Source organism: Martes martes, assembly GCF_963455335.1.
Source record: "Martes martes genome assembly, chromosome: 8".
NCBI lineage: Eukaryota > Metazoa > Chordata > Mammalia > Carnivora > Mustelidae > Martes > Martes martes.
This window is the reverse complement of record NC_137895.1, coordinates 67,337,709-67,364,468: the sequence shown is the minus strand read 5'-3', so window position 1 is coordinate 67,364,468 and position 26,760 is coordinate 67,337,709. Positions and strand designations below refer to the sequence as shown.

Sequence of the window (26,760 nt, the reverse complement as noted above, 5' to 3'; positions counted from 1 at the left end):
GGCACAGACAATGTCTCCATACTTTGCATCTGAACATATTTGTGTCACATTAGTAAATGTGACACAAGCAGGGGTTTGAACAGTGATGAGCATGGTGTTCGCCCTTTTTGCTGTTGTCATACTATCCTTATGTGAAGAACCTGAGCTAGCCTTCCAGGCAGTAAGAGATAATGGCTCGGCACCCCCCATCAACAGCCTATCCACAGGCAGATATGTGAGTGAAACCATCCCAGACTATCCAGCTGCAAAATACCCACAGATACTTGAGCAAGTTCAGCAGAAATCAGCCAGGCCAGCTCAGAACCAAAGAATCAGCCAAGGAACTACAGATTCATGAATTAAACAAATGGATGCTAAGTGAGTCACTCAGTTTGGGGGTGTTTTGACAGATAGTAAGAAAGAAAGAGTTGATACAATTACCTTCCCCCATCAAGTAGTTTCTTTCATATTCCATATCTCAATACACGCTACTACCATCTACTACATTGCCCAAAACAGAAACCTGGGAGAACTCTAGGACATATGCTTCTCCCTCACCTCTACGGCCTACCCCACTTCCTCACACAATTAGTTACCAAGCCCTAATATGGTCAAATACATCCCCTTCTCACCATCCAAAGCTACTAGCTTAGTCCATTATCAAATTTTCTCGACTATTTTTAATAGTCTCCTCATTGATATCCCATCATATATTTCCAACCTCTCCATGTAAAAGAACAGTCTTTCAAAATTTCAATTCTGATCATGTCTCAGACCAGCTTAAAATTCTTTAATAGTCCTCCACTGTCTTAACATAAGTATCAAATGCCTCAGTGTGGCATACAAGGCCGTGGGGCATATGACCTCCTCCAAGCTCATCTCTGCCACTCTTCCACATTCTCCTAAGCTTTAAACACTCTTAAAAGCCACAAACACAAAGGGGTCATGCCACTGCACTCCTCTGCACCTCAGCCAGAAATGCTTCTCCTCAACCCGCTCCTTTCCACCTGGTTAACAACCGCACGTTCTTCCACAGATCCAGCTCACCTCCATTCTTCTGAATTCCTAAATCAATTACAATCCTCTTCGTGCTTCCGAAGCCCCTTGGGCTTAAAAGCAATACGTTAATAGTTAAGGGTCTGGATTTCAACCAAATCTTTGCTTCCTTCTCATTATACAACCTTGAGCAAGTTACTTAAGTTCTCCAATCTCAATTTCCTCAGCTATAAAATGGGGAGTGACAGAGAATGTTACCCTTCACCCCCAGTATCCATTGTCTTCTTCCTTTCAGTAACAGAACTCTTCAGTTTAGGTAGGCAAATGGTCAGCCATCAGCCCACTAACTGCCACATTCCTCAGGCTCCTTGCAACAAGATGTGGCCATATGTGTTTGTTCCCTGTGGCTACCATAACAAATGGCTAAGAGCTGGTGGCTAAAAACAATAAAAACTATTCTCCTATCGTTCTGAAGGCCATAAGGCCCAAAATCAAGGTGTCGACAGAGCCATATTCCCTCTGAGGGATCTAGGAAAGCATCCTCTCTTGTCTCTTCCAGCTGCTGGCGGCCCCAGGTATTCCTTGGCTGTGGCAACATACCTGCTTGCTCTGTGTCTGTCTTTGCATGGCTTCTCCTCTCTGTGTCTTCTCTTCTGTCTCTTACATGGACATGTGTCATTGGATATGGAGCCCACCTGGTAATCCAAGATGATCTGATCTCAAGATTCTTAATGTAATCACATTTACAAAGATTCTTTCTTCCTTACTAATAAGATAACATTCATAGGATCCATGTATTAGGATATGGACTTAACTTCTGGGGGCCACCCTCCTACCCAATATGCCATGTGACAATGAAATATGAGAAGGAGTGATATACGAAGTTCCAGATGTTCCTGAAAGAAAAATCTACTTGCCCTGGATTCCTTTTATCCCCTTTCTTTCTTTCTTTCTTTTTTAAGATTTTATTATTTGAGAGAGAGAGAGAGAATGAGCAAGGAAAGAGGCAGAGGGAGAAGCAGACTCCCCACTGAGCAGGAGCCCCACACAGGGCTAGATCCCGGGATGCTGGGATCCTGACCCAAGATGAAGGCAGACATTTAACCAACTGAACCACCCAGGTGCCCCTCCCACTTTCTACTGACTGGGAAGTGGTGACTACTGGAACAACTTTGGGAGCCATGTGTTGAGGATGGTAGAATTGCCAAGATGGTTCTGATCCACTCACCTAGGAGCTATGAAATGGGAGAGAAATAACTTCTATCTTATATAAGCCATTGGTAGTCATCTAATTCATGCAGATAATAATGTTTCAATAATAATACATACCTCTTAAGGTTACATGAGGATCACATGGATTAATAGAATGTGAAGCATTACCTGACATATAGTAAAAACTAAATAAACGTGACATCCTCAGTGGTAGCAGCAGAGTAGGCTTGGTGACATTTAAGTATCATTGGCTAACTTTTGTATCTCCTAGAAGACCAAATGTATTGGGGTAAATGGCTTAGTGCTTTCATCTCAGCATTACAGTTAAAGAATGCCAAGTGTTCTGTCACTGAAAAGATGCAGTACAGCTTGGCGCACCAACTATTACCCTAGGAACTAATTTCATGAAAAGGTTCACCCTCAGCCTGAAAAATCGAGATCTCCCTTCCCTGTGGGTACAAATTTTTTAAGCTACAGGTCAAATGCTATCTTTATGAAGAAGCTTTCCTCATCTCTCAAAACAGGAAATTAAAATCTCCATCCTCCTACAATACCTTCACCACACCTTTTTATTTAGGCTTTATCGCTTCTACCTTGTGCTATAGTTGTTTATATGTACATCTTATCTCCCTCATTAGATTATAAATTCCTTGAGAGCAGTGTTCATTTCTGACTCATTTGAGCCATACCAACGAGTTCGCATGCTACATTTCACACAATGGATATTGAATAAATCTTACGAAATGTATCCCAAGACTTGATAAAGTTGAAGAACAAATTTGCCTCACCACCTAGTTAGCTGTGTAATCTTAAACATGTTGCTTGACTTCTCTAAAGTGTAGTTTCCACATTTGTAAAACGGGGCTATTGAAAATTAAACAAGGTAACATGGATAAAGGCCGACATAACCACTCAAAGTTAAGAAATTTGACATTTAAAACTTTCTTTCTCAGAAAGAGTAGTCTTGGCTATTAAAAATTCTTACAAAGGGTATTTATTCAATATTTATGAGGAATGTTGACACAAACTAACTTCATACCCAATACTGAAGGGAGACTTTTACAGACAAGCTAGCAGCACAGGAAAATCGGCCCCTGGAGAGAAGATTAGAAAGTGGGGGTGTCAGAGTTGTCCTTATGCCACGAAATGCACACATGACAAGTGTTCATTTTCTGCCCATTAGTTCTTACTCTTAAGGGGGAGAACTAAATTTCACAACTTAGAGCCACAAATCAAAATTCATGTACCATATTTATTTTAGATACATAATTAATTATGCAAGTGCTAGCCTACATAGCCAATTCGTGAGGCTTGCAAAGTAGTCCTATCTGACCACTGAGAACCACAGCAACTTCCTCCATTAAAGACTGAAGCATCTTACAGCCCAGGCACTTTTGCAGTCCTGACCAGATCCAACAGAAGAAGCAAAGAGGAAAAGCAGTCCATTTCCATTTCATCCTTTGGCCCTTCTCTGAAACCTCACTGAGAAGAGTAAGTTTATTATCCAATTTCCATTGCCTCTTAAGTGTTTAATAATAGGGACTTATCTTACTATGACAACGTACTACAAATACACAGGATCAGTGCAGCAGTAACATGCCGCTGGAGACTTTAAAGACTTTTTGATATAAATCATGTAATTGTTGGCTTGGAAATCCATTGGAATTTTCTAGACTTCTTTGTAGGAAACCACAAAATGCTATAACCTAAATAAACTTCACTCAATACACGTAGAAGTTTTCATCTTCTGCTATTCACCCTACAGATTAATATGTTAGACTGCACCCTTGACGCCAATGAACTTAAATCTGGAGGAGTAGAATTGAAGACTGTAACAAAGTAACAGGTCTACACATTGCTTTATTATAAAACAACTAATCAGCCAGCAACTTTGTTATATGCTGGGTGGTGTTAAGATACCCCCCCAAAAAAGCATCTGACAACAGTCCTGAAATTATATTGCCTTTAAGAATTATAATTTTTTCTAGAACTTTATTCATTCTTTCAACAAAAATTAATTCAACACTAACAATATGCAAAGCACTGTTCTTGATCTTGGTAACTCCCCAGAAGGTAAGGCTAACACAGTCTTTACCCTCATACAGTTTATAGCCTAACTGCAGGTCTTTCAAGTAAAGAAACAGGTGCAGCTTCTGAACATGTACAAGTAATGTGACTATGTGTCTTCAGGCCCAAGTTCACTGACAACTACAGTGGACAGTTTCCAGCATGCTAAGAGCCTCCAACCTCCAGTTCCCCCATCTCTCTTCTCTTCGTGAGCGCTTTCCCTGACACTTGAAGAACTTCTTAGGTACAAGCAGGAGCAGCCCAGAAGTGTGTTGTGGAAGAGGGTGATAACACCCTTGTAGGGGCAACCCGTAACCCACAGAGGATGCAAGTTGGCCCCAGCTTTTCTGTCCTTGGGCAGGAGATTCTGAGGCATGGTCCTGATGGAGTCTCAGAGGGCCCAGGCAGCACAGAGTTCCAGTTGCCACAGTGATGGACATCAATGAACAATTTGTTGCCTTTTCTTTCCCTAGGCTTACTCTTCCCCACTTCTTCATCCAGGCTTCCAGAGATCACCTCCCAAACGGACTACCTCCATCCACATCTTCCAAAGTCTGATTTGCAAAGACTCTGACTAATGCAATCCTACTCTATTTCTCCTCAGAGATATTCAATAACACTGGAATAAAACATGGATTCAGAGGATCACACAACTACCTTTTATCAACTGAACAAATTTTAAGGTGTTGTAAGGCTGGGAATTTGAATAAATAATTTGGATGAGAATTAAGATCTGAGAGAGAGCTAGAATGAGAGACAGGGTGAGTGGGAGGCTGGAATAATAAGTTAATCAATGCCAATAAAATGAAATGTAACAGCATCTCTACTTGGTTCCAAAGAACCAATTATACAGCACAGGAGGAAGAAAATGAGGATTCAGAGACTCGAAGGAAAAGCATCAGGAGTCTGGGTTGACTAACAGCTGGAGGTGAAGTAGGGAGTCCTCCCCAAGACTCTCGGGCCACAAACATGGGATCCCAAAAAGAGGAAAATTCTCATCACACTGCACCCAGATGTACTATGTTCTCTTCTTTCCACACCTCTAAGAATTATACTGTCAAACAGGAGCCCAACGAGAAAACAAACAAGACAGTGTAATGAAAGCTAGAGAAGTCACCATGAAGAATTTGTGACTGGCCACAAGTGAAAGACGTTTTTAAAAGTAAGCCTATAGAAGGAAAGATGTGCAGGAATGTGATCATTCTAAACAAATACTTTAAAGGACTGTTATGTGGAAGAGGGATTAGATTTAATCTATGTGAGTATATGAGTAAAACTTATAGGAGAGGATAATTCAATACATAATACGGCAAAGTGAATTAAAAACAAACAGCTCTGGGGGTTCCTGGGTGGCTCAGTGTGTTAAGCCTCTGCCTTCAGCTCAGTTCATGATCCCAGGGTCCTGGGATTGAGCCCCGCATCGGGCTCTCTGCTCAGCAGGGAGCCTGCTTCCTCCTCCTCTCTCTCTCTCTCTCTCTCTCTGCCTGTCTCCCTGCCTACTTGTGATCTCTGACTGTCAAATAAATAAATAAAATCTTTAAAACAAACAGACAAACAGCTCTGGAGTCAGTGACTTCAAGACGGCTGCATAACCTTTTTATACTTAACTCTGTCAACCACAAAATTGGGAATAGCAACAATTTTCACTTTTAGGGTTATTGTGATTACCACATAATAATGCATAGGAAGCCCCAAGCACAGTGTAGCATGTATTAAATGTTCCATAAATGTTAGTTATTTCAAACCTGAACTTGTTTCAGCCTCCATCAAAAAATTACACTAACCGGGGCACCTGGGTGGCTCAGTCATTAAGCATCTGTCTTCGGCTCAGGTCATGATCCCAGGATCCCGGGATCAAGCCCCACATTGGGCTCCCTGCTCAGTGGGAAGCCTGCTTCTACCCCTCCCACTCCCCCCGCCTGTGTTCTCTCTCTCACTGTCTCTCTCTCTGTGTCAAATAAACAAGTAAATAAAATATTTTTTAAAAAATTACACTAACCCCAAATCTGAAGAAATTCAGCGCAGCAACTGGCAAACTGGTAAAGGAGGTATTTATAACTGGCTCATACTAGAGAATCACTGTGTTAGACAAGACGGACATGGTCGACTACATAAAAACTCCAAGCTACTACGTAGCAAGACGGCTTTCTCATTTGTGCGCCTGCGTGTGTAACTTTCGTGACTGGAGGCAAAAGGTGAGAGTCCCAGCCTTCAAAGGGACTTCCCTGAATTATTCGAAGAGACGGAACTGAATTGAAGAAATAATCTTGTCACTCTTCTCCCAAGACTCTGATTTTCACTACCTACGTTAGTGTTGCACCACAGAGCAGAAGATTTCTCCATTTAAGTTCTACTTCCAGAAACATTTTAACTTACTGCTTCGGAATGACTATTTGCTTGCCAGATGTGTCCACTGGATAGGCATGGTAGATGATGAAATAGTCACATGTCAAATGAGCACAGAATCTCAGAGCTGGACTTTTCAAGCCAAAGGGACCAACCCTGAGGAATATCTAAGCAACCAGAAGGGGCTGTCTTCTCTTCATTCAATCCCTCTGCGGGGTGGCTTCCTGGGTTCTCTACTACTTCTATGTTTTATCACACTGATGGTAATAAAGGCATACATAAACCTGTCTTGCCTGGATTTATATTAGCTTTTCCTCCTCAAAGAGAATGCACATGTATCAATAGAGCACAGACTTCAGGAAAAATCCACATCAGAGAAGAGCTTTCTAGAGAGTAGAGGGCAAGGGAGGTGGGGAAGGAAGTGTCTACAGAACTGGGGGGGGGGGGGGAACCAAAAGACTGTAAAGTCAATAAAAACAACTGCTATAAATTAGTATGGGTGAGAAGGATTAAATTTTATGTCAAAAAATGGTACCAGGGGTGCCTGGGTGGCTCAGTGGGTTAAGCCTCTGCCTTTGGCTCAGGTCATGATCTCAGGGTCCTAGGATCCAGGCCCACATCGGGCTCTCTGCTCAGCAGGGAGCCTGCTTCCCCCTCTCTCTCTGCCTGCCTCTCTGCCTACTTATGATCTCTGTCAAATAAATAAATAAAATCTTTTTTTTTTTAAATGAGATCAGTGATAAAACATGTTGATATTATGTGTCCCTGATATGTTTGCAAGGAGAAGGGCAGTGAACCTCTGTGGTATTCTTTGTTTTTTGTTTTTTGGTTTGTTTGGTTTTTTTTTAAAGATCTTATTTATTTATTTGACGGAAAGAGAGAGAGAGAGCACAAACAGGGGGAGAGGCAGAGGGAGAAGCAGATTCCCCCGTGAGCAGGAAGCCCGATGCGGGGCTTGATCCCAGGACCCTGCAATCATGACCTGAGCCGAAGGCAGATGCTTAACCAACTGAGCCACCCAGGCGCCCCCTCAGTAGTATTCTTCTCAAAAACTTAACCCCAGTCTAATGATAAAAACATCAGGCAGACCCCAAATGAGGGAGATTCTACAAAATACCTTGCCAGCATTCTTCAAAGGTTTCAAGGTCAAGAAACACAAGGAAAGACTGAGAAAATGTCAGAGACCAGATTAGACTAAGAAGCAGGATGACTAAATGCCCCATGGGGGTCCCAGATGGGATCAGGAATGAGGAAGGGAGAAGAGTCAAAAAACTGGTGAAATCCAGAGGAAGTCTGGAACTTAGCCAATAGTAATATACAGATGGTAATTTCTTAGTTTTGACAAATACACCATGGCTATGGAAGAGGTACACAAGAGGCAACTGGGTGAAGAGGAACCCTCTACAGTAGTTTTACAACTCATCTGTACATCGGAATTTATTCCAAAGTTTAAGAGTTATCTTTAAAGAAAATAGATAGTCTTTGACCAGGAGAGGAATTTTGCTCTGGCAAGAGAAAGCCACTGCTCATTGGTTAATATTAGTCTGATTGTGTGGTTTCTACTGAAAAATGGCTGTCAATCAAGTTTTAAATAGCCCTTGGGAAGTTGTTGTTAAACCTTGGTTTCCTCTGTTCCTACGGGAGGCAATGTGATATAGTCAAAAGAATATTCCACTGTATAACTTTGGGTATTGGAGAGAATCATTTTAACCCTTTTGGAGCTCTGGTTCCGCATTCCAAAAACTAGGGGAGTTGCACTAGATTAACTTTGAACTGTCTAGCAGCTCTAAAATTGTAGGACTCGCTCGGACAAACAACAGACTATGAAAAACAAAACTCTTTCCAAATTAATTTGAGACTATCATTTGTATGACTGAGGCCAGAGGAACTGAGGTGTAGCAGAACCGTGATACACTATTGTTTCTTCACCTTATCTAAGAAGTAACAATGAGGGAGGGTGCTCTGGAAACTTGGCCAAGGAGTCTGGAAATGCAGGGGTGGCGATGCTGGGAGGCCAGTCCATGAAAAGAACAATGATTTTTAAAGCCAGAGGGCACAGGGGGAATGCGTGCAGGCAGAGAATGGTGAAATGCAAGAACTGTGAAATCTATGTGAAAAGACAAGGCATCTGGGACAAGAAGGCACACTTCCGGCTGCTGAGCAGTCTGAAGACCAAGGCAAGCCCACCTCAGGCATTATCTGATGGGACTCTGCCATGACAGAGTTTCAAGAATCATGACAGAAGAGCCAGAGCTTTAAGATAAAAGGAAACCATATGGAGAGGGTGGTTGGGTTATGGACATTGCCGGGGGTATGTGCCAAGGTGAGTGCTGTGCAGTGTGTAAGCCTGACGATTTACAGACCTGTACCCCTGGGGCAAATAATACATTATATGTTAACAAAAATAATTGATAAAAAAATACTAAATCTTGGGGGGGAAAAAAGACAAAAGGAAACCCTCAATCCCCAGTTTTAAAAAAAGGGATCCTCCTTCTCTGATGATGAAGGGAGTAAGAAAAATGGTTCAGTCTTAAACTAGAGGTAGAAAAATGAGAGCAACCTAGCAGGGACAATGATGGAGAGTATTAGATTACAGGAAAAGCCAGCCTTCCAGGGGCGGGTTGGAGCACCTGAGTGATTCATACTTTGAATCAATGCCCGCTGAAAAACATGACACCAAGCATCTGCATATAATTACCTGCTGGGTACGGAGTGTTACCACGGGGCTGCCTCAATGATCTTCTTGCTTTAAAACAATTCACTTCGCTGGGAAAGAGGAAAAGGAAAAAAGGTGGCCACCCACCCTGAAAGTTATCTTTGAAAGATTCCTCTCCCCTGACTGACAGAGGAATAAGACAGCCCCATCTCGCGGCGGTGAGGTGTGGAGGGGCCCTGAAGAACCAAGTTCTATCCCATGACCCCAGGGAACATTTGGGTCTCTCATCCGAAAGAACTGAACGGTTAGTTTTGGGATGTCTAGCATGGGCCAATGCTTGGAAAACAAGGAAAAAGCAGAATCCTGCCCTCGAAGACAGTTCAACGTTAAGAGCTGAGTCAAACATGTTAAAAGGAAATACATTATGCCTTTCGATGATAAGTAAACTGTCATTTCTATCATGATTTAAAACACTTCCCATTTATTCTCTGGAGAGGTTTCCGGCCTCAACAGAGCTCTGTGTGGTTCTCCGTGCATTGTTCTCGTCAGTACCCACCCCTGTTCTTACCAGCCAACGACAAATGCCCTTTGAGGCTCAAAGCGGTTAGGTGACCTACTTAAAATGACACAGCCAGTGAGCCGCACAGTCAAAACCTGAACCCCATGCTTTTTCCTGGTACAGAGACAGATTTGTTGTCCCCGTTAGCCTTGGAAACTTGTCTTTTTATCGTTAATGCTCCATCCACACCGCAAGTTACTCATCGGTCGCACCGCTGACTCTCCTTCCTGGTGGCTGTATGGCGAGTCCATCCTCAGTGAGGACCCTTGAGGGAACACCTCACGTGCTCGGAGTGAGGGGAGAGTCCCTAGTGACTGGTTCCATCAGTGCTTCCAATGGCCAGTGTCTCTCCCACGGCCGGTTTTATGTTCATTTCTCCACGTGGAGGAAAAAATGGGAGTTCTCATTCAGATTGACCGATTTAACTCAAAAAATATTTATCGGGCTTATCACTCTCTCCACAAGGTTCTGAGTATGAAGAAAATGAAATATATACATTCTTATAATGAGAATTGGGTGGGAAAGTGTCCCTCATGGGGCATGAAACAAGGAAAACATTTGCCAAATGTGAAAAATACTTCCCTTCCCCAATGCAGAAAGTAGCACAGCCTGACTTGGGCCTGGGGACCTGGGGAATCCCTTCCACCTTCTCTCTCTGGAATTTTATCTCACATTAAAATTGCTTTTCACCATTATGAGAAGGAATGCTTCCACCGTGTGTTCAAAGTGAATGCTGCTTTAAAATTATTTTTATTGGGACGCCTGGATGGCTCAGTCAGTTAAGCATCTGCCTTAGGCTCAGGTTGTGATCCCAGGGTCCTGGGATTGAGCCCCGCATCAGGCTCCCTGCTCAGTGGGATATCTGCTTCTTCCTCTCCCTCCCTCTGCTCATGCTCTCTCTGCATCAAATAAATGAATAGAATCTTTTAAAAATTAATTAATTAAAATTATTTCTATTATTTTAAGTACAAACAAATTATGAAATTGATTTGAACAGGCTTTTAATTGCTGGTTTTAGTTTGTTTCTTTGCAGATTCCATTAATCCTTCCTAAGAGTCGAATATAATCGGTCTCCTATTATGGCCAAAGTCTCAATTGATATTATCAAGTTAACTCTAAAATTATACTTAGAAAGGAACTCTAAGACAATTGTTCATTATTACATGTCATCCAAAGTGACATTTTAAAAGCTAAGCGAACAAATCACTATCACCCTCTTAGAGATTTTACAAAGATAAAGAGCTGATAATGAAACACAAATCTTTACAGCATAATTGCCCCAGGAATACATAAATAAATATTTGGCTGTATTTATTAGTTTAGAAAGTAGGCTTTCAGAGTTCATTATCAAGATTTCCTTTCAACAGATAGACTATTATCCAGCAAAACAAAAATTGAAACTACTCTTTCACTGTAAATCCTTCAATGTGTAAAAGAAGAAAAACAACAAAGAAATTTTTGAAAGACTTTTCAGTGGACACATTTATATGTGAAAGTTTCGCACTGAATAAAGTTTTTTTTTTTTTAAGATTTTATTTATTTACTTGACAGACAGAGATCACAAGTAAGCAGAGAAGCAGGCAGAGAGAGAGAGAGGAGGAAGCAGGCTCCCTGCTAAGCAGAGAGTGCAATGCAGGGCTTGATCCCAGGACCCTGAGATCATGACTTAAGCCAAAGGCAGAGGCTTTATTTAACCCACTGAGCCACCCAGGCACCCCCACATTCAATAAACTTTTAACATGACTTATTTTAAGACACAAAAATAATCTCATGGCCTTACATCGCATAATAAAAAAAATAGATATGTATTTCTTACCTCTGAATTTCTTGGGAGGGTTGGCGAGGTCTCCCGCCTCTGGGTGCACCACACATCTGTCATCCACTAACCTGGAAGACAAAGCATATTGATACTGATCACCTCGTCATGTTCAGAAAGCACAGACCACATGTGGCTACTGTATACATACTTACTAAGAGTATGAATACCATTTTTCACTAAGAAACTTTTTAACAATCATAAATTTGTAATAAGATTTTGTCATAAAGATACTAATTGAAGCTGCGTTTATGAAACTGAAAATTTTTGCTAAGTGGAAGGAAACTGGTAACCAATCGTGATATAAACAAATGACGGAATACTGTAAAGCTATTTAAGTCTATTTTTAAAATGTACTGGCCTGCAGAATATTTATAATATGTTTATGAAAATAACTGGTAGCAAACCAATAAGATATCACACACACACACACACACACACACACACACACACACACCTTCTTACACATACACATATAAGGAATGGAACACAGACACCAAAATATTAACAGTGGTCAGATTACATAGTTTTTATTTTCCTTTTTTTTTTCGAATGTGTGTGTGTTTGGGGGGAGGGGGTGTTTGTTTGTTCGTTTGTTTGTTTTTTAACAAGGAATGTTTGAGCTCAGGAGATCATAGAGGGACCGTAAAGTGGGTGATAATAAGCTCTCATCCCTCATTCAAACCCTGGGTCAGCTGCTTCTTAGCTATGTGACTTTGAGCCTCCTTCTTTACACCCGTAGAATAAAGATACCTACCTCATAGCATTGCTAGGACAATTACATGATTTAATATCTCCAAAGAACCTAGTACAGTTTTTGGCACATAGTAAGTCTTTAAATAAATCTTTAATACCTAAATAAAGAACTTGCCTGACTTATTCTTTACCGTACGGTCTGCTTCTAGAAGAATGTCTGACACACACTAGGTACTCAATGAATACTAATCAAATGAGTAAATCATCCTTATAGTTATAAAAACATATTTAATGCTTATTAAAATATTCATTAGAAGCTAATTTCTAGGACAATATCAAGAGAAAAGCTGAATCTCTGACCTGAGAGCCAGGAGACATGAACCTCCCATTCAAAGAGAATTATCTAACTACCAAAGCTTATTCACTAACATTCATTTTCTTCACTGAGTAAGTGGCAGGGGTAACTGGATTTTTTCCAGGATATTGTAAGAATGCATGTGAATTAGTTCTAAATTTGTGAATTCATTTGAAAGGAGGTGCCCAAGTTGCAACAAATCAAAACACAAACGAACAAAAACATAAAACCAAAATCACTAGTATCATCAATAGTATCATGCATCAACTCAGCACTGAGTAAACCCCAATTTGTGATCAAATGTTCCCTGAATTAGGATGACAAACTAAATCAAAATGAAACTTCTGGTTCCTGATTTATCTGGTTACCCAAAGCAGACACTTCCTAAATCACCAAATTTTTCTATGGCATCCAATTTCTACAAAACAGAATGCTAACTTGGTCGAGCAGTATGGTTCTTTGATTTTTTTTTCACATATACTTCATTCACACTGGTTTACTAACATGTGGTTTTACAAGAGGTGCCAAGCATGCAAGATATTCCTTTTAAAAGTCTTTAAAACTGTTTTTCTTAGAAACAGGAAGTCACATTGGGTCAAGAGAAAGTAAACCCAAACCTCCACAATATCCAGCTTCAGCCTAGAACACTGAATGCGAAAGGCTCAGAGAGTCCTGAGAATGTCACAACATAATACTTAATTTTTCTTAAAAGCTATGAATTAAAAGGCAGCTTTTCTAATTACTTAAAACATGTTAAGAATTCAAAATATAATGATCAAAAATGATCAAAAACCATAATCTTTTTAGAAAATTATATGAAAAGCAGCATTGACATTCTACTTATTCTTTGTGCCTACCCATTCCCCCAGAAATACAGAATCCCGCTATAATGCCTACTAAGAGTCCCTACCTGCATGAGTTAATCATCAAGAGGAAGGGGTAAGATTGAAGCTGTCTGTCAGGTCACAGTGCATTCACATACTTGTGCCTATCCTCAATTACCTGATAGCCCAGATTGAAACATAATACTGAAGAATGACTTCAGTTCTAAGAATCAGTCCTATTCATTATAGACAAATATCTGTGAAAATCACAAAATCATTCCATCATGAAGACTTAAATAATTGCAAATGAGAATGGAAGAAAGGGAAAGATGGGGATAAGAAGGGGGGGAAAATTGAGGAGTGTGAGTCTGTTACAAAGACATAGACAATCATTGATGCTAAAAGTTAAATTGGATTTTAATGGTATTTATTGGCACTACTTCTTCTTTACCCCCATAGCCTCTTCGTGAGTACCTCCAAGGTCAGAGTATTCATCATTCACCATCTTTCTGAGAGTATTAATATCAGAGAGGTGTTTTATATGCAGGGGAAATAGCACCCCATGTTTCCCTTTACTATACTTATCACATTTTCATTAAATTGCTTGCTTAATTGTCTGAATCTTCCAATAAATTGCAGCTTCATGAAGTCAGGAAATGAATCCATCTTGTTTACTATTATATCTTTGGCAACTTTGAGAGTGAGTTATAGTAGATATTAAATATCTATTACATGAATAAATGAGTCAGTGAATAAAATGAGACTTGTTTCCCAAATAACTTTCCCTTTTCAATCCCAGTTCTTTCCTCTGGAGCTATGTAAACTAAGTTTTCTTTCTCTGGGATGAATAAGACTATTTCTCTCCAATTCTTTCTCATAATGATATTTATCAAGGAGCTCAACGTCCTTTCATACACCCCAAGTGTCAACCTCCCCCTTAAATACGATTCTAGACTCTCTGCGTGAGTCCAGATATACCCTCCAATGGCTCCTCCACAGGGGACTCTTCACCAAGAATCTGTATTTTTAAAAAAATCTCTCCAAAGCTCTTGTTTTTGATTCTGGTCATGATCTCAGGGTCATGAGATCGAGCCCCAAGTGGGGCTCCATGCTCCCTGGGGAGATTCTCTCCTGAGAATCATGAAAGATTCTCTCTCCCACTCCTTCTGCCCCTCCTGTGTGCGCTCTCTCTCTCTCTCTCTCTCTCTGTGTGTGTCAAATAAATAAATAAATAAATAAATCTTTTTAAAATCCCTCTCCTTCCTTAAATGGATCAGGAATACCTGTTCTGCATTCCCACTGTACTCTAGGCTATTCTCTATCAGTAAAACTTTTCACGTTCCATCATAATTTTCAAACATAAGTCTCTAATGCTATGAATTATAAGTTCCAAGAGAGTCAGACCGTTTCTGTTTTGTTCACAATAACACGCCCAACTTTAAGCATTAGGCCTCAAACATGGAATACACTAAATAATTATTAATTGAGTGAATGGGTGACTTTTTGAATCGCTGAATTGGTCAATAATGTTATTTTTGGTAAGTCATATAAACAGTAGAAATAACTGGAACCAACAAACAGTTGCCTAAATGTAGATATAAGGAAGGGTAGGAAACATTTCCCATCCAGATGTGTTTCACAGACCTGTACCCCTGGGGATAAAAATACATTATATGTTTATTAAAATAAATTAATTAATTAAAAATAAATAAATAAATAAATATCTCATTTCAAATCACCTTAAAAAAAAAAAAGAAAATTATCAAAAATATCAAATCCTGAACGAGGCCAAGATAGCCTGTTTTAAATAACTGTAACTCATATAGCCCCTTTCAACCCAATGAAAAAATCTCAGACATAAAGCTGAGCTTAAAAGAAGCAAGTCCCAAACTAGTAACTGCTATATAATTCCATTTATATTGAAGGGGCAAAACTAAATAGCAGCATTTTAGAAATATGCATGGAATATAAACACATTGGTGTACAAAAATACATGGCTATCAGATTTTTTTAAAGATTTCAAAAAAAAAAATACATGGCTATGATAGATTTTTTAAAGATTTCCAAAAGAAAGCAAATTATCCTTTGATCTCCAGTCCCTTATTATTCCCCCAAATGTAAAGAAAATGTCACATAGTAGGTAAAATATGTTAGTCATGTGAATAAAGGGAAATCTTACAAAAATGGAGTAAGGAGAATAGAAGGGGAGACTGGAAGGGGAAACCATACCACTCGACAATTACATGAAGAATTGTCAATTATAGACCCCAACAAAAAAAACCATCAAAGGAATAATCATCAATTACAGGACCCAACAAGAAAAGTTGTACACACTGCATCTCCTATAAGAAATCAACCACCCTTGGGGCGCCTGGGTGGCTCAGTGGGTTAAAGCCTCTGCCTTCGGCTCAGGTCATGATCTCAGGGTCCTGGGATCGAGCCCCGCATCAGGCTCTCTGCTCAGCGGGGAGCCTGCTTCCTCCTCTCTCTCTCTCTCTGCCTACTTGTGATCTCTGTCTGTCAAATAAATAAATAAAATCTTTAAAAAAAAAAAAAGAAAAAAAAGAAAAAAAAGAAATCAACCACCCTTGAAACTCAGCCATTAAGAAATTATCATAAACCTGGACTCATGCTTTTCTCCAATAGACTTTCATTCAAAACAACCCCTCCCAACTTCTTCCTCCTTCTCCATAAAACGATGGTCCTCCCCTTTGTTTGTTGGACTTGCCTATGGTTTTGCCATAGCTTGCCTGACCCAAATTGCAATTCTCTGTTATCCCCAAATAAACCCAATTTTGCTGATAAAATAACTTTTTTTTTTAGAGTTAACAATTGTACCTTTTTCCTTCAGAAACCACAAAAGAAACTATTTGCAGTGTGAATACTTTATAAAATAAGTATACTATTTTCCTGCGGTTTCCCCACTGTGTGTACCTGGATCCTCATACCATTAAGTGATATAGTTCACTTCTAATGAAATGACTCTGAAGCACATTTAAACAAAATGAATTTAGGGAGAAAGAAAAAGTGTGGAATCCACCATGGGGATTATCAAAAATGTGTACTAAGAAAGGGGGTTAGGATTGTAGCTAGGTTCATAAGCAGGATGGAATGAATGCTCAGGTGATTTGAGTTCCACATCAGGCTCCTTGCTCAGTGGAGAGCCAGCTTCTCCCTCTGCTTGCTCTTCCCCCTGTTTGTGTTTACTCACTCTCTCATTCTCTCACTCTCGCTCTCTCTAACAAATAAATAAGTAAAATCTTCAAAAAAAGAAGAAGAAGGTGGAGGAGGAGGAGGAGGAGGAGGAGAGGGAGGAGGAGGAGGAGAAAGGAATTGCCCTCAAAGTTCTTCCAGAACTTGACCACAAATAACTTTATCCCCAAATCTGGGTTCACTTTGTTGGCCATATAAAATTTCTCATAAATTCTGCAACCCTCTGGCATCTTACCTAAACTATCCCTCCTCCCCACACATTCCCACCACCTGCTACCCTACAGCCCCACAACCCTGGCACATATGCATTTCCCTCTTTCACCTTCATTTAGAAGCAGCACTAGAACAGAAGAAAAAAAAAAAAACACCCTAAGTTTTAATCCTTGGTCTGCCACTACAAAATCAGCTGTGTCTACACTGGTCCTTTAACCTCTCTGTGATCTCCCAAGTTCCTTCTCTTCTGCATTTTTTTTTTTCATTTCTCCTATTTTGTAATTAGAGCTGGCCTGTGGTATCATTCCTCAATAGCAAACTCTGACATTTATAATATTTTCAGTGTAGAGTGAATGTTTAACTGTTTAGTATCAATGGTTTTAAGTTGATATATTATTTTATCACTCCAAGCAAAGTACGAGTATGTGATTTTGTTCTGTTCACTCACCATTGTCTTAGAACATAGTGTCAAAAGATCTTAAGATCTTGGGGCGCCTGGGTGGCTCAGTCATTAAGTGTCTGCCTTCGGCTCAGGGCATGATCCCAGGGTTCTGGGATCAAGCTCCCAATCGAGCCCAGCATCGAGCCCCGGGAAGCCTGCTTCTCCCTCTCTCACTCCCCCTGCTTGTCTTCCCTCTCTCGCTGTGTCTCTCTCTGTCAAATAAGTAAATACAATCTTTAAAAAAAAAAAAAAAAAGATCTTAAGATCTTACTTAAGATCTTTAGTAGTACGGACATTTTGTACTTACAGGACTCAAGTTGCCCAAGTAAGGAACCAATCTCAAGCCTATAGATTCCTGTTTATATGCCTAGTAATTTGTCTCGTAATTCAGAGTAACTAAACAGAAAATTCTTCAGATGTCCAATTTCATACCTTATAACTGATAGGTCTCTCAAACATATCCCTGCCAAAGCCATGAACAATTCAAATCCCATAAAGAGGGAAATAAGCACTGTCAAAACTTTCTGCCAAAAAGTGTTCTACTTTATAAATGCAAAACAGATGCAACATACCAAATTCACTCATCACTATATTCCTGTTTTGCCTGTCTATAATGACAAGAACAATTAATTTCTCTTTCGTTTGCCATTTGAAACATGTGGTTTTGGGCCCCTGGCTGGCTCAGTCAGTTAAGTGTCTGCCTTCAGCTCAGGTCATGATCCCAGGGTCCTGGGTTCAAGTCCCACATCAGATTCCCTCTGCTCAGAGAGGCGTCTACTTCTCCCTCTAGCTCTGCCTGTTACTCTCCTTGATTGTGCGCACTCTCTCCCTCTCTCAAATAAATACATAAAATCTTAAAAAAAAAAAAAAAGTTAATGTTCTCCTTAAAAAAAAAAGAAAATGAAATGTGTGGTTTCTAAAAGTTAAACAAACAAAATAAAACAGTATCTTCTTTTATTTTTTTATTTTCTTCTTTTATATGCCTTACTACAATAACATTTCTTACTAACACAAATATTTTAAGCTTAAATATTAAAAATATGCTTAATTCCATACTGAAGTATGTTTGCTGCTGCTAATATTTCTAAAACCGGCTCCTTCCAAAGTTGAAATTGTCCTTGCTCTTAGGTCTTAAAAATGTCTACAGTTATTTTTCCATGAAAGACCAAATCAATTTAAATCACATTAAACTCATAGTATAAACTCTCAATGTTGAAGTACTACTGTGTGGAAGCTCCTAAAAAGACTGGATGAATCCTTGTGTTTAAATTTTTTGATCGCTGCTATCACTTCATGCGAGTGACTTAAAGACCTTTTAGAAAGGGTGGTGTCGTGTGGACTCCAAAGGCAATGACGTCTTGCACATAGGATCCTTTTTAGAAATCACTGTAGGAAGCCGTTATTTTGTGAAGCAACCACCTTCAGAGCATAGATGCTGATGAAACTGGGAGTGGGGGAGAAGATGGGGAGACAGTAAATTACATGGTGCCTTTCAAAGAGAAATATGTAACTAAGAGTTCAGAGAGAATGTGTCCATATATTTTGAAAACTTAAAGCCCTAATCCAGCTAAAGAAAGAAATCATGGCTTTTTCTTCTCAGATCTTCCTTCTGCATCTGATAACTTCCCTTTCTTGATCCTCTCTCCCCTGCCTCCTTGACCTCTTGGAATCCAGGAATGTTGCAAGTCAGTCTGTGCAGCATTTTCTCCTAGTCTGCCTATTACTGTTTTCATAAAAATCAAAAAGCACTTGCAAAATGCCTTCCTCCAGATATGAATGAGCATCTCTCTATCAGTTGAGATCAATTATTTAGTGATGCTGAGTTGACCTTAACTACTATCAGTTCTCAATCATCTGCCAAGAGCTAGAAAATCATTGGCACTAGGAAAAGTGACTCACAAGGCAAAGGTTCAGGTCCAGAGGCTTACTTCTACCAGACTGACATTCCTTTCTGAGTTTTTGCCACCTAAACCAATTTGGCACCAATTTGGAGGTGTTCTCATGAAAAAAGTCATAAAATGGAAACTCACCCTAGTGACATTCGTTTCTTCCAAGTATAGACACCTACCCCGCCCCAGACTTCTACTGCTTTTAGTCATTCAGACCTTCCTTGAAGACTGCAGGAGGAGTATAAATGTTTTTACATTTATTTAGTTAGTTAGTTATGTAAGTAATCTCTACACCCAACATAGGGCTCAAACCCTAAACCTGAGATCAAGAGTTGCATGCTTTTCCAACTGAGCCAGCCAGGTGCCCCCTGAAGGAGTGTATTTTTGATCTTTATACCCTCACTACATAGCACAGTGACTAGCATGCAGTCAGTACACAAAAAATAACTGAATTTATGAATGGGTACTTCATTCCTGAATGAATTGAATAAATGAGTGGATCAGGAAGGTCAAGAAACCAAATTGCAAAAGACAAAATGAGGTTGATGACGAAATAGCAGAAAGATCATAGGCAGGAAAGATAAAATAAATATGTGATGATGATATAACTAACTGCTCACCCCTGGCTCATCCCCTCAGCAAATCATATAGTAACGTTTAACTACACATTGTAGAAGGGGATGGCTAAAAGAGACCTCAAAGAGTAAGCCAATCACTAAGGGCTCCTAGGCAAAGCAGAACATAAGTTAGCCAAAAATACTTCCTTCTTTGGAAATCTTCAGAGCACAACGCTATTGGTGATTAAGTTTTATAGCTGTAAGGACATGCCTCTTCCCTGTTCCTTTAAGTATGCTACCTTCTCCAAAAGGAGATGAATATGAAAACCATCTACCACTTCCTGGCTAATTACACATAAAAGAGAAACATACCTAGGAAGAAACAGTTGGCAAGAGAAGTTCCCTGGCCAGAAAAACCTCTGGCAGCTATAGACCAATTCCCACAATTATTCTAGCATGAGAACCTGGATTTTTTTTTTCTTTTCCAGAAAGTTGAAGGGTATAACAACTTCTTTGTTAAAACTACAAGCAGATGACTCTTGTTTTGAGTCAATAAGGACCTGGGACATTTCTAAGAACCACCAGGAAAGGGAAGAGCTCAAAACTCTTAAACCTCCCAGAGACACAGCATCCAACATTTAATTAACAGTGGCTAAATGTGAATAAATGGGAGCTAAAAACAACAACAACAATACAGTTGTCATTTTAAAGTCACACTTATAATTGGGAGGGATAGAATCAATGGGCATAAGACTCCCTTTTAAGCCTTTTCTGTGCAAGAAGAAAATAATCCCAGACATATTTGTGTTATTGGCAAGGGTCTAATTGTGGCTGAAAGAAGAGCTATATCCTCTTCTGGAGTGGTTTTTTTTTTTAATATTTTATTTATTTATTTGACAGACAGAGATCACAAGTAGGCCGAGAGGCAGGCAGAGAGAGAGGAAAGGAAGGCTCCTGCTGGGCAGAGAGCCCGATGTGGGGCTCGATCCCAGGACCCTGGGATCATGACCCGAGCCGAAGGCAGAGGCCTTAACCCACTGAGCCACCCAGGTGCCCCTGGAGTGTTTTAATTAAAAAGCAAAGACCTCTGCGGGATAGGGTAAATGAATTCTAACCTGAAAATTAAGCAACACCCATGACCTCTGAAAGCAGAGCCAACCAAGGGTAAAATCAAAGATAAACAAAAATAAGCAGAAAAGTCTGACAACTGAAGAAAGTTACACATGCTTGTGTTGAATTATTTCCCTTGTTTCCAGGTTAGGCAAAAAAAAAAATTAAATTAAATTAAAAAATCCCAATCCCTGCAGACAGAAATAGGAGTACTCTTAAGTTAGATGTTGTATTTAATATCAGGTAATGAATTTATCTCTAAATGCAAGGACACTCTTAATCCTAATACTAGTTCTTCACACAGTGATCATCAAAGTTCCCTAAGAGACATACAGACTTCTGCTAGAACAGGACAAAAATTGGATAATAATAATTTTAACAATATATATTTCCTTTTAAGATTCTAATATCACAATTGTATCAATTTTATACTAAATATGTGATATTGGAAAGTTATTTCTCTGGCCTAATTATAAAATTTAGATCATACTAGTATTAACTTTGTAGAGTTGATTTGAAAATTAACTAATCTGATAATGCAAAATACCTGGTCCAAAGTTAACATTCACTAAAGGTTAGCCATCATCATCATGAATATTATTGATTACAAATGCCTAGCACAAATTACATATCCAGTAATTATTAAGTATCATAATATCATCATCATTACTATTTATTATTACCCTTAATTGCTGAAAGAAGTTGACCAATAAGGTAATCACTTTAGAAAAAATTTATTTAAACCTCTTTCTCAGGAAATTCACTCCACAAACATTTACTGAGCAGTTACTATGTGCAAGGCATCATTCTAACAGCAAATAAAACCAAAATTCACTCTTGCAGGGGGTAGCAGGGAGTAGACAAATAATAAACAATAATGAATCCATAAATTTTACTGTGTGCTAGGGGATAAATGCAACAGAAAAAGAAAAAACATAAAACATGCTAAAAGATTTAAAGGGCCTGAGGAAGATATCTACATTCCAGGCAGAGGGAACAGCCAGTGCAGACCCTCCAGTGGGAGCATGTTTGGCATATTCGAGGGCCTGCAAGAAGACATCACGGCTGAAAACAGTGAGGAAGAAGGTAAGCTACTGGAAAGGAGGTCGGAAAGGTCAAGGATTCAAAGGCCACATCCTATAGGCCTCCTGGGTCATCGTAAAGACCCCGACTTTTACTCCAAGTGAGACAGGAGCCACTGGAAGGAGCAGGGAAAGGTCAGCGTGATCTGGCTTATTTCTGAAAGATCTCTCTGATGGCCAAGCTGAGAGCAGACTGGTCGGAATGAGGAAGATACTACTTTAGAGACTAGCACAGCCATCCAAGTGAGAAAACACATCCATAAATGTGTTCCATACAATCAACACTCTATCTGAAAAGAAGAGCAGGGAAATTCAAAAGAGATGTGAACAGTTATTCTCTCTTTAAGGGTTATCATATTGGTTTTATGGTGGAATTATACATGCAATATAGGATTTACCATAAGTAAGGTGCAGTTAAGTACTTCAAAGCCAAAATACTAAGCAATGCCAGGCACAGAGAAAGCACATAATAATTATTTATTTAATTTAGTAAATCTAAATTTATTTAACTTCTTGGTGGGAAATATTATTCAAATATATTTAATAGGAAAATGATATAGACCCGCTGCTCATGAGGCACACTGATACACACTAATTTATATTCACTCATCGTTTCATTATACAAATACAACTGACCACCCACTATGTGTTAGGTATCACATGAGATTCCAACCTAATCTTTTAATTAAGACTTCAAGAAAAATAATAATAATAACGGTGTGGAAAGAGTCCACATAAGTTCACATTTAGTTACTGAATCTGAAAAACAGGTCAGGATGACAATCTCAATATATTAAAAATCTAAGTTTTAAAATTTAGGACTCTAGGGGCACCCGGGTGGCTCAGTTGGTTAAAGCCTCTGCCTTCGGCTCAGGTCATGATCCCAGGGTCCTGGGATAGAGCCCCGCATTGGGCTCTCTGCTCAGCGGGGAGCCTGCTTCCCCACCCCCACCATCCCCCTGCTCTCTCTGCCTGCCTCTCTGCCTCCTTGCGATTTCTGTATGTCAAATAAATAAATAAAATCTTTAAAATAATAAATAAATAAAAATAAAAGTTAGCACTCTATCACAGAACTAATAGTCCCCTGCTCAGCATGAGTCCACAATGAACCAAACAGAAAATTAAGAACATTATGCCTTTAAATAGTAAGTCATCTTAACTTATCCAAATATATCTTAGGGTTTTGAATGTATTTGAATCTTAAGTGTTATTCTAAAACCTTCATGATAATTACTACAAAAATACTCCTCTTCTTTTTAAAGAAAAAATATTATGAATTATTAGAATTATTATTGAAATTGAATTTCAATTTATTATGAAATTGAATTATTAGAAAACCAATATCCAGTGAAACAGATCTTCAAGAATAATTGAAAGTGCAGTCATTTGGAATCTTGGTCATCAATATGGAGTGTTTTCTCCTTTAGTAACGCACACAGAAAGTTGTTTCAATAATCCCCATACATTCCAAAGTACTTCCTTCCCCAACCAAAGTCAACCTGCACTGGTTCCATTTACGAGCCCCGTCAAGGACGGAAAGCTCAGCCCACGCCAACATTCTGCTAGAGACACCACAGGGCAAGTGAAAAGCTAAAGCCAGATTTGCCATCACATTCAGTAAATCCAAATTACTGTCTCTACAGTCTGAAGAAAGCAACTTTATGATAGGTTTCACAAGATTCCTATAATGCTCCCCTACTTCCTCCTCCCTTTGCACAAATGTTGGTATTTATTCTCTTAATCCTTAAAAATTCTGCAAGACGCAAGTCCTTCCTTTGAGGACCTATGTGTCTCTGATGATAATATCCAGAAAACCAGTTGCTCGGTAAGGGACACTCAATGGACCCACTGACATCCTAAGACCACAATATCAACCTTAATTAAACTATCACATATGAAATGTGTCTTGGACATCTGTTATGTTTTCTCCTGCTTCTTTTAGAAACTTCCATTTCCCACCAAATAACTTTTTTTTTTTTTTAGATTTTATTTATTTATTTGACAGAGAGAGACATAGCGAGAGAGGGAATACAGCAGAGGGAGTGGAAGAGGGAGAAGCAGGCTTCCCGCAGAGCAGGGAGCCGGATGTGGGATTCAATCCCAGGACTCTGGGATCATGACCTGAGCCAAAGGCAGACGCTTAATGACTGAGCCACCCAGGTGCCCCTCCCACCAAATAACTCTTAAGATGGCATGGTTAAAAACAATGGGATCCCTCCACCACTCAAGGGAGGGCATGAAACCTAGCCGGGCCCCCTCTCTCTCCCATCACAACAGACAACAGTGCTTGGTCCAAAGGAGAGAACACAGCCCCAGCAGGGCCCAAGTGCCTCTACAGAAGCAGATATAAACAATGAAAGGAAAAGGGAGGGTTCTATCTCCCTCTAAAATCAAGCATTATGAGAGAAAGTGTAGGCATAGAACTGCCAGAAATCATTTTTCCTCACCATGAGTGGAAAAAGTCTTCCAGAGAATAAGTCCTACAAGAAGGACAGAAGTTAAAAAAAAAGAGAGACAAAATCTTAGTCTCCTCAACTGAACCCTTGGTCCCCTCAAGTGAACCCTTGGTCACAGCTGAACCAGAAGGCAGAACCTCCTCGTGGACTCCCCAGTAATGCAAACCAAAAAACTCCTATTGTGGTTAAACTACCTGGGTTTCTATCCCTTGCAAAAGAAGTAAACAAAGGTTCTACAGAGTACAGAACTGGTAAAGTATAAGCAACCAGAAGATCCAGATTAGATGAACCACATACCAAATATGTACAAAATAAAATATGTCCATTTTATTCAACAACTACTCATTGATTACGAGCCAGGCACTGTGCTAGGCACTGAGGAAACAACAGAGTGCAATACAAACCAAACCCAAAGCTTCCAGCTTCATGAAGAGCTATTAGTACACATTAGCACAAGCATTCCCAAGCTTGGATCCAATGGCTGATCTTCAGAGAGTCTTGAACACCATCAAATGCACATAAACTCTTGTGTTTTTGTACACTTGTTTGAATTTCCTCAGTCTCAAAGTGACATACGACCCCCAAAAGATTAAGGAAAACTCTTAGAACACAAACATACCTTAGAATGTAGACGTCTCAAAGTTTTTGTGGAAATTTTCATCCCTTAAGCTTAGCACAGTTTTGTTCAGAGAAGACACTTTATGGAACAGGCATGTGACAGGAACCTCACTCTCTTTTAAAATATACTTTGAGGCTAACTCCTTTAATAATTCTTTTTCTATAGAAATAAAACTAATAGCTAATAGCTGATTGCCTTAATGCCTAATAAGCTGGAAAGTGTCTCAATATTAGCACTTTAAAGGCTGAAGAGAAAAGAGGATTTAGACCCTCTCCTGTAGATCATATACAGTCTTCTCTTCTTACGATTCTATTTGTGGCCAATATATAGTTCAATGATTTTTTTAAAAAAACTAATGGGAAGCAAAGAAATAACTCTTCAAAAGGAGGATTTTCCCCTACCATGAAGTTTTAAAGGGCCCAGCTTACAACATCGCTATCATCAATAGGCAACTTTGTTTTTTTCCTTAGCAACTTAATTTGAATTTGAACATGTCTTTCTTATAATTTGATAGAACCAAAGAGCAATCAAGTTGCAAAATGCAAAATGTCAATAATTCTGAAAAGTTATAGGGGAAATTAACATTAGAGAAGCTTCTCTTGAAGTTATAAGCTCCATCTGTAGAATTTTAAATCAGAGGAAAATACTTTTACAAAGACAAGCTCAAGAAAGGTATCATCTTCTGCAGTCTGAATGTTTGGGAGTATCTCAGTACCCACTTTCTAATTCCTTTTTTTTTTAATTTTTTTATTTTTTTATAAACATATAATGTATTTTTATCCCCAGGGGTACAGGTCTGTGAATCACCAGGTTTACACACTTCACAGCACTCACCATAGCACATACCCTCCCCAATGTCCATAACCTCACCCCCCTCTCCCAACCCCCCTCCCTCTAATTCCTTTTGAAGCATATATACAGGCTATCTGTTTCACAGTTGTCTTTCCGGAACCCAGAAGGAAAGGTATCTCCTTTTCATCTGCAAAATGGTTTTCAACTAAACTGATATTGATCAGATTTCTATTTGGTTTAAAAAAAAAAAAAAAAAGGAAAGAAAAAGAAAAACACACACAGGAACAAGGGTCACTGCTTTCTCTTACCCAAAAATGGTCTCTTGGAGATGTTTTCATAGCAGCTGATTCATTATAATTATTTTCTCACAAAAACTTCCTCTAAGAATGTGATTTGGTGGCCTTCATTATGGCTTTTCCTACTCTGAGACTACCAAAAGCAGATTCCTTTTCAAGGTGAAACGACTTCTTTCTCAACCTCCTGCCATTCCTGGGAGTGAAACTAAAGACCAAGTAATCAAATGTCTACAGTGATTTTCCCAAATAATTCATTGCTTCCTATTTACCAGCTACACACTACCTTCTCTCTTCAAAGATGTCTCCCTAGGGATAGACAATCTCACCTGACACGTTGGTAAGATTTCCCAACCCCCTTCCATCTGGTATGACTCTCTTGCCTCCCAGAAGGGGTGAGGGCAGAGCAATGTCACCAGCAGCCATTTTGCCCCACGAATAAAACCAGCTACTATCTTTCAGTAGCACGTGCTCTTATTTACCTATATCTGTTTCTCTCGTTCTTTCTCTTCTATGATGTCAAGCTTCAAACTTAGCCAAAATATTTTTTTAAGATTTATTTACTTATTTGAGAAAGAAAGAGAGAGC

General features: G+C 39.4%; 1 protein-coding gene across 1 annotated transcript in view; it reads right to left on the bottom strand.

Moving 5' to 3' along the window:
- ITPR2 (inositol 1,4,5-trisphosphate receptor type 2) overlaps positions 1-26,760 on the bottom strand; it is a 485,801-nt gene that overhangs the window by 439,051 nt on the left and 19,990 nt on the right. The window contains exon 2 of the mRNA XM_080811707.1: positions 11,632-11,702. Coding sequence (XP_080667833.1) covers positions 11,632-11,702 — 71 coding nt within the window. The remainder of the gene's footprint in view (positions 1-11,631; positions 11,703-26,760) is intronic.